Below are 12,426 nucleotides of genomic sequence, written 5' to 3'. Positions count from 1 at the left end.
CAATGCAGATCTAATACCGATTTACACGAGCACACGGCAACACTTATACAATTTTACTTCACAGACGGCGCCGACAACACATACCCAAAACCAAGGAAAGAATACCCTCAAGGATGAGGCGGGCCTGAGGCCGAGACCGGGTCGGGCCTACCCGTCTGGTGATGAGACGCGGAGCGGCGATGGTGCCTCAACTCCGCGGGCCTCGCGGGCAGTGTCTGGTAGGGGGTGGGAAAGGGGCCCCCTTGGTCGCACTATCTCAGCGTGGGGGGAAACAGGAGGGGGTTGCTGATGCTCGGGGTATAGAGGATTTTTATTGTCCCGCGACGAGCGTCTCCACCTCGGCCAGGTCGCGCTGTCGGCCTCGCTGGGGTGCAGCTCCCTGCACGACGCGAGCACCCCCTCGTCTGCCCTCGCCGCCTCTCCACAGCTCCGTCCCCTCCGCTCCGACTCCAACGCACACGACGACCAGCTCCTTCTTGCCAACTCCACCGCCCGCGAAGTCTTAACTCTCTGTTCTGGTGTTTCTGACGAACACGGTCGCTTATATAAGCCCCGTGGCTTCGCCTTTGACCCCCTCCCTTCGACCTTTCACCTCGCTCCCCATTGGCCCGAGAAAAAGTGGGCGTGAATGCTTTTTGATCCATAAATTTGCATATATCGATCGCCCTCCAACGCCCTGGAGGCGGGGCCAAATCGCCCCTCGCTCACCGATTGGACGGCAAAAAGTGGGCGTGTGTCGTTTTTGATCCGTTTTTGAAGCACAAAATCCGTGATTTTGTACACGCTGTTCGGCGCGCGCCCTGCACGAGTCCAACACCGGTACCCCCAAGCGGCGCAAGAACGGTGGCGATGCGACGGTTGCGAGGTGTGACGGGAAGGTCATGGCGGTTGTGGTGAAGCGGCGTTGTGGTTGGTGGTTGATGTTGTGACTGGTGGTGGTAATCATGGCGATTGGTCCAAAATAAAGATAGCAAAAGAAAAACGGCTATCCTGAAGAGTCGCAGCACGCATAAATGACATGTATTCCCACTAGACAACGGGTTTGGGCCTAACTACACATGTACTTACCGAGATACCTCACCTCAGGGACCTGAATGGTGGTTTGCGAATTTGGTAACTTTGCGAATATATATATATATTAAGCCTGGTGTGTTGGCGCAGTGGTTAGGGCAGTGGCTTGGGATCCAAAAGGTCCTGAGTTCAAGCCCTGTTGGGCCACTGAATTAATACACCAGGGGGTTGACTCAGCCTGTCATCCTTCCGAGGTCGGTGTAATGAGTACCAGTGTACTGGGCCGGTGTATACCCCGGTTAAAATAGGTGTACCATATCCCTGTGTCGTAAGAGGCGACCAGGGTTGCGTCAGGAAGGGCATCCGGCGTAAAACATGTGCCAAATCACTATGCGGATCATACAGGTGATCCGCTGTGGCGACCCCTAACGGGAGCAGCCGAAAGAAGAAGAAGAAGATATATATATATATATATATATATATATATATATATATATATATATATATATATATATATATATATATATATATATATATATATAGATTACACCCGAGCAGGTTTGACAGTCAGCTCGATACTATCTAGAATGAAAACTGGATATTATAAACAGGGCCAGACGACCGAGGTAACGAGAAACTAGTTGGTCGAGTTAAATCTTCTTAATAATCCCTATGAAACCCATTATGCATTATATCCATCCGATGCTTCCTTTTCGGCCATTCGACCAATCGGTCATTTTGCACTTGATGACACTAACCTTGACCCCGAGGAGAAAATGCGTAAAAGGGCTCAGACGATCTATAGAGAGCAACTCGTATTACCATCGTGTCAATTTAGAACTCAATTGGCCGAGACGTCTATGAGGAGATAGAAAAATAAAAATTGTTGACGAACGGACGGATCTGAGGACATCGAACGTTTTTTTTCGGTCAGCGAGCTGACCTAATAGTGTGTGTGTGTGTGTGTGTGTGTGTGTGTGTGTGTGTGTGTGTGTGTGTGTGTGTGTGTGTGTGTGTGTGTGTGTGTGTGTGTGTGTGTGTGTGTGTGTGTGTGTGTGTGTGTGTGTGTGTGGGTGTGGGTGTGTGTGTGTGTGTGTGTTTGCAACATCTGCAAATGTTTGGCGGAGTGGTGTCCCATCCAGGATTGTACCCCCTAGCCAAGGCAAAACTGCTTCAGTAGCTCCATGCATCTGAAGATGTGAAAGATGTGGTTGTGGTTCTTCTTCTTATTCTTCTTCTTTATGCAAATGCAAGTGATCAATTGATCATGCAATCTGTCATGCAAATATAAGAGTGCAAGCTCATGCACCCAACCCATCCCGCTCTTACCTCAGCATACCCACTGTCAACTGGATGCAGTGTCATCAATCGAGAAGGTAGAGGAAGTTCTGGCTGACCTTGACCCTGCTTCGGCGATGAGCCCAGACAGCATCAGCGGCCAAGTTCTCAAAACCCACTCTGCCGTTCTTGCTCTCCCTCTATCTGTCCTACTTTGGCAACCTCTCATCTCCATGAAAGTCAGAAAATATCACTCCCATCCACAAGGAGGGTGAAAAAACAGACCCTACCAACTATGCAAGGACATGAAATCCATTTTTGCTTCTGTTGTCATCCTTTCATTTTTCAAACAGTCCAATCTCTCACAATCAATTTGGGTTCCCTGCCAGCCACTCAACACTGGCCCTGCTACTGCTCCTCTCTCACAAATGGTTTGAGGCACTCCATCTCAAACAAGGGGTTAGGAGAAACTCATTCGTTCCTCTTTTTCCCACCTGTGAAACCAACTTCCTCAATCTCTTTCTTCTCTCTGGGGCTTCAAGAAAGATGACCACCATCTCAGGTCATCCCCAATTCACAACCATTATATTTTCTAACCCCAATTAACCCTTCCTAAGCCAACCTCTCTTTGTGTTTCCAGTTATTCCTTCCACTTCTGTGATTGAGAGTTTGCGGTTGTTTCCATCTTGTTCACTCCGTGTCCCCCCATTCTTTCATTAATCCCCACATCTCTTATTTCTCCAAGTCTCCCTCTATTTTGTCCTTCGACCCTGTTGGTGGTGTGTTCCACCACTCCTCCCCCACAATCTTGCTGCTGTTCTTTTCGTTCTGTTACATCCCGATACGTTCTGTGTTCCAGCTCCTCCACGAACCTCGACACTGGACACAAAAAGGAGTCTCCCTGGACATATCTCGGCATTCGACACAGACTGGCATCCTGCTTTGATGACCAAGCTCTCCTCCTGCAGCACAGAAGGCAGTTTTCATTCCTAGATTTCTGACTCTATCCACTCAAGCAGTCAACGTGTTGCCATCGATAGAATCCTCTCCTTCCGAGTGGAGGCTGGAGTTTCCCAAGGCAGCGTTTTGGGTCCAATAATAATGGCTACTCCTCCGCTCTGGATTCTCTTCGCTTTCGCAGACGACCCCACATTGTGTTGTGCAGTACCTCCATTAACCTGCTAGGCAGATAGCAGCTGTGTCTCTCTCTGCTGACCTGGAAATGATTTGACTGTTTGAGAAATAGAACATGTCTTTAAATCCTGAAAAACCTCAGTCTCACCATTTCGCTCTGGAAATGTCAAATTAACTCACCTATACATTTCCTTGGTCATCCACTGGAAGAGGTTCAGTTTCTTGAACTTCCAGGCCTAACCAACAACTATTACCTTTTTTTGGCTGATCACATATCAAAGCTGGCCTCCATAACCAGCTGCAGAATGGGCATCCTTGTAAATCCAAGTCATTCCTCAGAAAATCAGAGCGACTCCTCATCTACAAGGCCTTTGTCCGTAGCTCAAAGGAGTGTTGATTTTCACTCGGGGCTGATGCCCCAGCATCACACTTGTCTCTCCTGGAGTCTGTGGAATCTAAAGCTCTCCAAGTTATGAGAATCTCCTGCGATGAGGCAGAACTGCAAGGTCTGTTGCTTTCACATTGCAAGCGGGTCAGTGGTCTCTGTTTTCTGCAATGTATTGTCCAACATTTCTCCCTCTGCCCTCTCTCTATCCCCTGACCCTCCCCAGCAACTCCAGGTTGAATGAGTTTTTACAATAACCCACTCCTAGTTAAACTTCCATAATCCAGGCTGATTGCTGTTATTTCACTTTTTCTTTTTAAATTCCTCTTCTCTTGTCCATGGAACCACCTTCCAGAGGTTATTCTGTCTTACTCTTCCCTCAAGGACATCAAGCAAGCAGTGCCACCTCACGTAATCTCCAACTATGATCCATGATCTTTATTACCCCCAGTTACCTTTTCTCACCCAATCTTACTCGCTGCTCTTCGTGTTTCTTGCTCTCATCAATCTCCTCTTTTCTTGTTCATTCATTCCCTTGATGTTTGTTGCAATGTCATTCTATTTTGCTCTTCCATGAGCCTCACACTTCTGTAAATGAAACCAAAAAGCGGTACAAATTGCTTGAAATGATTTAACAACCATAGAAATCAGAAGGCTGTTATTTCCTAAAGCACATGGGTACCTGTGTGATCACATTGGCTCTCATCAGTGCTTAGAAATGTGTTGATAAAGACACTCTCGGGTGTGCCTGAAACACCAACATTTGCAGAAACCAAGCTCTAACAAGTGGTGCCAGGCATGACAAATTCTGCCCATTTAAGGCATAAAGTTATTTTGGGGATCAAATTTAAATTTCATACATCCTTAACCTGAATGTTGATTATAAGGAATCGAAAAAGGAATATTTTAGTCTTAGTTTGAAGTCAATTAAACCATTTTTGACGAAGTTATGACCGTAAAATGATTTTGACCTTTTCGTGACCTGACCTTGACCTTTGACCAAATTGTCCCAAAAGTTAATGGGGTCGTCAGAGGGTCATTACCCACCTGTGGATACAATTTGACAGTGTTTGAGCCAGCCGTTTTCCCATAAAGTTGTATTTTCGTAACCATGTTTTAGTTTTAATGGAAAATTTGTGATTTTGACCGGACCATGACCCCCAAAACTTCGGACCCGACTGATCTTCACAAATATGCATTTTTCACCATAGGAATGGGTAGGATTCTAAGTGACAAATAGAATAAGGTTCACTATAATCTTAGTTTGAAGTAAATCAGATCATTTTTGACGAAGTTATGAGCGAAAAACGATTTTGATCTTTTTGTGACCTTGACCTTGACCTTTGATCCAATTGGACCCAAAAATTAACGGGGTCATCCAAGGTTTATTGCCCACCTGTGGATTAAATTTAATAGTGTTTGCTAAAGCCGTTTTGCCGTAAAGTTGCTAACAGACAGACAGACAAACAAACAGACAGACAAATGAAAAATCGTGCTTAGCCCGACACTTGGCGAATTAGTTGACCTTTCCGTGTGGTGGTCCAAGCTGTAATGTCATGGAATGTGTGGTGTTTATTTGTTCGTACATGAATAAAATGACGCGACGTCACAAATAACAATTATCAGGTGCGCGTTGTCATGGTAACGGCAGCAGATTGAAAATTTTCACAACTCATTTAAAGCCACCATGTGACATTCAACAACTTATCATCGGTGCTTGTTGCCTTCATTTTGATCGTAGAAAATATTTGAAAATACCTCGGAACATTGCTTTTCAACCAGCTTTACGATCCCGTTATCAGGTTTGAAATATGTTGTAAAACAAAAACATATGTATTTTGTGTGTGTTTTTCATGTTTTGGGTGACCCTGAACCTTGACCTTGGGTCAATTTCGATCAAACTTTGTACACATGTTAATATTACATGCATAAATAGACAGTCTAAGTTTCAATATAATAAGTGCAAAACTGTTTGAGAAATAGCCATGTGTAATTCACAAAATTACCCATTGGTTTATAATGGGCGATAATATAAAGTGATGCAGAATCCAGATCCTGATCTTGAACATCACCAAAAGTCACATGTCTTTTTGCACTGTGGATTTCTATCAGCTGTTAAAATTTCATCCAAATCGGTTAACAATTGTGACCTGTAGAACGAATAGAATTTTTTTTAAATCACGCCAATAGCTAAAAACTTTGACGTCGTACGCTTGCGAAAACTGTGCATAATTTGTACTAACATGCATTTTAAAACATTTAGATATTACATTGAAGTTTGTTTTGGCGTCAACAGGAAGTCGCTACAACTTCCGGTTACTGAGTTATGTTCAAAAGCTTGTTTTCACCTTTTTTTTGACGTAACGTCGTGACGTTATTTGATCCCAGACTATTTCAGCAAGATTGGCTATCACATGTTAAAATTTGAGAACGATTGCTTCAGTAGTTTCGGCTGCACACGAGCGTAAATATATATTTTTTAAATGACGTCAAGAGGCAAAACTTTGACGTCATACGCTTGCGAAAACTATGCGTAATTTGTAATAAGATGCATTTAGTAATCATTTGGATATTTGAATGAAGTTTAATTTGATGTCAACTGGAAGTCGCTACGAGTCGCAAGGACGAATTGTTTCGATTTTGGTGAAGATCCGAATCTGGATCTGGATAAGTGAATTATTAATTTTTTTAAGTGATTCTTCACCATTGAGAGATAGAACCAAAAAGATATAGTACTGCATTGCATGATATTTCAAAAATGTATTGGGCCCGATATGTTCTTGTGGACTGAGTTATGTCCAAAAACGTGTTTTCACGTTGTGTGACGTCACGTCGTGACGTTTAGTCCGATTAAGACGGGGTTTGGACGCAGACCGTCTCAGATGGATTGCCTATCAGGTGTAAAAATTTAAGAACAACTGGTCCAGCCGTTTGGGCTGTAGACGACCGGACAAACAAACAAACCAACAAATGGAACAGACCAACATACTTGACAAAATCGAAGATTTCGCCAAGTAACAAACCGGACGATTACAATATCCCGCTCCTTCCCTCCGGGGGGGGGGATAAAAAGCACATCACTGTTTGTAAGGTCATATTCCCACTACTACTTGAATAATGGGGTGCGAGAACATTTAGGCAAAACTAAAATTGCTGCTATATCTCTGAAAGAAAAAAAACTTTTTTTTACCAAAAAGCCAGAACTTGCTCTGAACGAGATTACAAATAGGAAGAATGTGGAAATTTTTCAATGCCTTTTTTCAACCAAGAGTATTGTCAAAACTAATGGTGATGCATTGTCCTAATAAAATATGAGATTGTTATTGATGAGATGAGTTAAAAGGTAATGATAATACTGGACGATTATTATGGCCCTTTGAAACAGGATGAGAACAAAAAATTAACTTCGGTTTGTTGCCTCCACCACCGAAGGTGAAGGAGGTTATGTTTTCACCTATTTCTGTCTGTTTGTCTGTCTGTTTGCTTGTGTGCAGGATATCTCAAAATGTTGAGGACGGATTTGGATGAAACTTGGTGGACATGTTGGGCGTGTGTCAAGGAAGAATTGATTCAATTTTGGTGAAGATCTGAATCCGGATCTGATAATTTTTTTAAATGATTCTTCACCATTGAGAGATCGTGCGAAACAGATATATAGCACGATATCTCAAAAAGATGTGGATGGATTCGGACGAAACTTGGTGGACAGGTTGGAGGTGTGGCAAGGACAAATTGATTCAATTTTGGTGAAGATCTGAATCCGGATCTGATAATTTTTTTAAATGATTCTTCACCATTGAGAGATCGTGCGAAACAGATATATAGCACGATATCTCAAAGTTGTGGATGGATTCGGACGAAACTTGGTGGACAGGTTGGAGGTGTGGCAAGGACAAATTGATTCAATTTTGGTGAACATCTGAATCCGGATCTGATAATTTTTTTAAATGATTCTTCACCATTGAGAGATCGTGCGAAACAGATATATAGCACGATATCTCAAAGTTGTGGATGGATTCGGACGAAACTTGGTGGACAGGTTGGAGGTGTGGCAAGGACGAATTGATTCAATTTTGGTGAAGATCTGAATCCGGATCTGATAATTTTTTTAAATGATTCTTCACCATTGAGAGATCGTGCGAAACAGATATATATATATATATATATATATATATATATATATATATATATATATATATATATATATATATATATATATATATATATATATATATATATATAATAGCACGATATCTCAAAAAGTTGTGGATGGATTCGGACGAAACTTGGTGGACAGGTTGGAGGTGTGGCAAGGACAAATTGATTCAATTTTGGTGAAGATCTGAATCCGGATCTGATAATTTTTTTAAATGATTCTTCACCATTGAGAGATCGTGCGAAACAGATATATAGCACGATATCTCAAAGTTGTGGATGGATTCGGACGAAACTTGGTGGACAGGTTGGAGGTGTGGCAAGGACGAATTGATTCAATTTTGGTGAAGATCTGAATCCGGATCTGATAATTTTTTTTAAATGATTCTTCACCATTGAGAGATCGTGCGAAACAGATATATATAATAGCACGATATCTCAAAAAGTTGTGGATGGATTCGGACGAAACTTGGTGGACAGGTTGGAGGTGTGGCAAGGACGAATTGTTTCGATTTTGGTGAAGATCCGAATCCGGATCTGGTTAAGTGAATTATTAATTTTTTTAAGTGATTCATCACCATTGAGAGATAGAACCAAAAAAGATATAGTACTGCATTTCATGATATTTTAAAAATGTAATGGGCCCGATATGTTCTTGTGGACCAGGCATTACGTGACAGAGGTATGCACTCCACCGAGTGCCATTCTAGTTCATAATAAAATACTCAGGGATATACCGTTTCCAAGGCTGTGAATATCTCTGTCCCGAAATTGAACAGAAGAATGAAGGACTGATGTATTGTAATGATGTGACCAATAAAAAGTGGTTGCATTTGTCGTATTCTGTATCAGGAACCAATACCGCTTTTGGCTCATATACACCCCTCAAGCACGTGTAATGGTTCAAGCATCCATTCCGAGTCTGGGAGGACGGAAGTTCAAACCCCAGCCGAATCACACCAAAGACTTTTAAAAATGGTACGTGCTGCTTCCTTGCTTGACGCTCAGCATTGAAGGATAGACCATGGACAATCCCCATCAAATGGCATCCAGGGTGGAGGAAGAAATTCCTCCTGAAGAAATGCGTCACTGAGTGCAGTGAGAAAAGTTGCGCCATTGTTGCGACGTTACTGGTACCCAGAGTATCCCAGGAAGTGATGGCACTTCCTCCAAGCTCAGTGGCTGTGTTAAGTGTTTGTCTCATCAGTATGTCCGTGTGTGTGTGTGTGTGTCCATTACGAGCCTGAGACATGACACAAGAAAACCAAAAAAAAAACAACCCACCCCCATGAACGACATAACAGCTCTTGAGAAAATGGATTTACATTTTCAACAACTCTATAATGATGTATCTTCTCAGCTCAAAGGACAAATGTAAGAAATACGAGCAAGAAAGGAGGAATGATGAAAATCAGCCATTTGAACAAAGATCACTAACCTTACAAACCCACTAGTCGAACAGTCCTTCTGTTATTGACAACTACTGCAGCCTCACCTGTTGGTAGTAGAGTAGTTGGCTGTGGGCAAGACCTGCCAGTGCAAGGCGGCTTTCACAGCGCTGCTGGCCACGCCAACGCTGCCAATCGGCCCTCAAACTTGCATCAGCACAAGTCACACTGTCCGATAAAGATTCCACGGCTATCACCAACTGCAAAAAAAAGAGAGGAAAGCTCGTGACAGAGTAACTTGCCTAAGCTACAGGGTCTACAGGTTTCACTGCACCTAATTATGGAATGATTGAAGACAAAATGACTCTGCCTACCTGATTATTGTGAGGGCTTGTGGCAAGCTGTTCCTCTTTGTTCTCAAGCTCTGCCTGGAGGGCATCTCGTCTCCTCAATGCTGCCTGCAGCCAATCACCACCAAAGAACAATCTTGTAGTAATAATAAATAAATTACCATTATTATTATACCAAGACTTTAGAGGCATGAGTACTTCAGTTTGAAGAAAAAAAAAAAGGGGGGGCTGGGGGAGATAGGAGGATTAAAAAAAAACGAGGGGGAGCACACGAGAGGAGGTTTCATCCCCGATCACCATGCTGATGACTCATTTGACCGGAATATTGTGGTTACATGCACTTCGTTAGGTGTGGTGATCTGTTTTTCAACTTCAATGATTAAGTTTCGGTGCCTTAAAGTGTTAGTTGATAAAAGGTTTTCAGGGGCTTCCATACTTTAATGCCTTGCCAGCATCGTAGAGCTTCCTTGCATGCCTACCCACAAAAACAGGTAAGAATTTACAGACATGACAATGGAACAAAAGGGACAAGTCGACAAATAATGTCAGCAGACAGGGAAAATTAACAACCAGGGCAAACACAGATCTTCACCAAAATCGAATCAGTTCGTCCCTGTCACACACCCAACGTGTCCACAAAATTTCATCCCAATCTGTCCACAACTTTTTGAGATATCCTTCACACAAACAAACAGACAGAAAGGGAGGGGTGAAAACAACCTCCTTCATTCACCTTCGGTGGTGGAGTTGATAAACTCACCATCAATCCAACTACACTCACAACAACAGTGAGACACAAATGTGACATTGTCTTTGACATACTGCCAACTCTAAAAGTCCACTCAGACAACCTTTTCACTATCTCTTGCAAATCAAACACCACCGGTCACATATCTGTTCCCCTGAACCTTAAGTCTCTAAGCAAATATATCACTAACTCACCAACAAATCTCCTGCAACCTCCCTTAATGGCAAACAGTATACATCTCCAACCTCAGTGTTCACATTTTCTCAGCTTGGCAAACTTCACTCTCTTCCTCTCTTGAGCTTCTTCTGTCATCTCCCAAACAATCTTCAATTCAATCACCACCACAATTCAACATGTCTGTGACCAAGATACAATATCTGGCCTCAGCCTCGTACTCATAACTTTCACTGGCATTGCCGAGCAGCCTCCCCGATCATTATTGATTCTCCATCTACTTCCTTCACTCACCCACTTTGCTGCAATGTGCACATTTATTTGCCTTCCTCGTGCTCCTGGCACCTCCACACAAAGTCTGCGCTTCACCTGGGTTTCCACAGGGCTTTCCTCTCAGGGTGTCAAGCTTATTTGAGGAGCCCACAAACAACTGAGAGCCTCGTTATGCCTCCGTGTGTAGCACCCTCAAACTGAGAAAAAGTGCTCCATTCTATCTTCAGAATCCTTACATTCATGACAACAGGCTGCATTTCACCACCTTCCACTTTGCTTTATTTGTTGGCATAGCAAGAACATCAGATGTGCTTGCCAACTAACTTCGAGACTTCTTTGAGCACCTCTAGAAAAATGAGTAAACGCCTTCCATGGTTCGATTGCCAGCTGCACAACTTGACTTATTCAAACCATGTCGGCCGAGTTGAGTGATGTCCATTATTCCTGTCTGGCCACAGCAATTGCCAACTCAGTCGCCTCTTCAACATTCCATTTCTTTCCTATAATCATGTCTGGCTGGACCTGCAACACCACTATCATGTGAATACTGGAGCGATGACCGAGGTGTGCATGTTGATGCTGGCAAGGGTAAATTCAGGACCCCAGGTGTTTGGGTTGGCCTCCACAGGGGTCGAGTCAATCGCACCTGACATTCGCAAGGTTGGGGTCGACGTCCATAGGGTAGGAGTTTGAAGAGATGCATAGTCCCGGTAAAACACGTTAATGTGGAGCAGGGTCAGCTAATGTTGATTTTTGTTTTAATTCAGGTAATGGGGCGAGTCAGGAGTAGCTGGCAGCTTGTGGCAACAGGAGAAGGAATGGTGATAACTTTAACGACAAGTTGAAAGCTGTTTCCTGGGCTGAATTTGTACCTGGGTTGGTGGGGGGGGAGTAGCTACTGTGGCCAGCTTCAGGAAAAATTAACCCACTGGGACATTGGGTTGTGTCAGGCAGCCAGAGGGCTGGCCTGACAGAATTTGGGTGTGTGATCCAGTCACTTAGTTGGTTTGTGCGTGGTTGCACAGGGAGCCTGGTGGTGGAGTCGTAGGGCACCCCAACTCCATTAAGTTACAGTATGAGCTATGGTCTGGGGCTGACAGGGTCACTGGACCTCGGTGTAGGACACGTCCCCCGGGGGTTCAAGGTGGTCCCTCTTGGGCACATGTAAGAAAGAGATGTGTCTGAGAGGACCACGAGGGGGAAGTGAGGCTGGGTCACTTCTTGGTAGCAGTACCACAGAGGGCGTAAGGAGGGAACCACGCGGGAGGTGGTACAGTAGCCTCTCACTGAGACTCCGGAACAGCCCAGCATGTGATGATCAATCGTGCTGGGCTGTTCGATGTAAACGAGTCCCCACAGGGACCGGGTGTGAGCCAACCACTGAAGGACCAACCGAGGCATCTGTGGAACATTATGTTGCGAAATTGAGAGCATGTTTGGCTGAAGACCAGGTAGTCCCTAAAGTCAACGTTCCAGACAGTCTGCTGGAATTTAATGGGCCCTGAGTTTTGGACAAGAGCACTGGAAATG

The 12,426-nt window shown here is 43.8% G+C and overlaps 1 protein-coding gene across 3 annotated transcripts in view; it reads right to left on the bottom strand.

Annotated features, from left to right (window-relative positions):
* Positions 1-12,426, bottom strand: part of SNX30 (sorting nexin family member 30) — a 61,626-nt gene that overhangs the window by 7,786 nt on the left and 41,414 nt on the right. For 2 of the 3 annotated variants that reach the window (XM_085845609.1, XM_085845611.1), the window contains exons 7-8: positions 9,726-9,809; positions 9,459-9,611 (exon numbers count right to left, since the gene is read on the bottom strand). In XM_085845609.1, coding sequence (XP_085701735.1) covers positions 9,459-9,611; positions 9,726-9,809 — 237 coding nt within the window. Of the gene's footprint in view, positions 1-9,458; positions 9,612-9,725; positions 9,810-9,952; positions 10,177-12,426 lie in introns of those variants that run through there. The other variant, XM_085845610.1, reaches the window with a different exon arrangement.

Source organism: Eptatretus burgeri, chromosome 11 (genome assembly GCF_056783735.1).
Source record: "Eptatretus burgeri isolate ZD-2024b chromosome 11, Ebu_testis_v1, whole genome shotgun sequence".
Lineage (NCBI taxonomy): Eukaryota > Metazoa > Chordata > Myxini > Myxiniformes > Myxinidae > Eptatretus > Eptatretus burgeri.
This window is presented reverse-complemented; position numbering and strand designations above follow the sequence as displayed.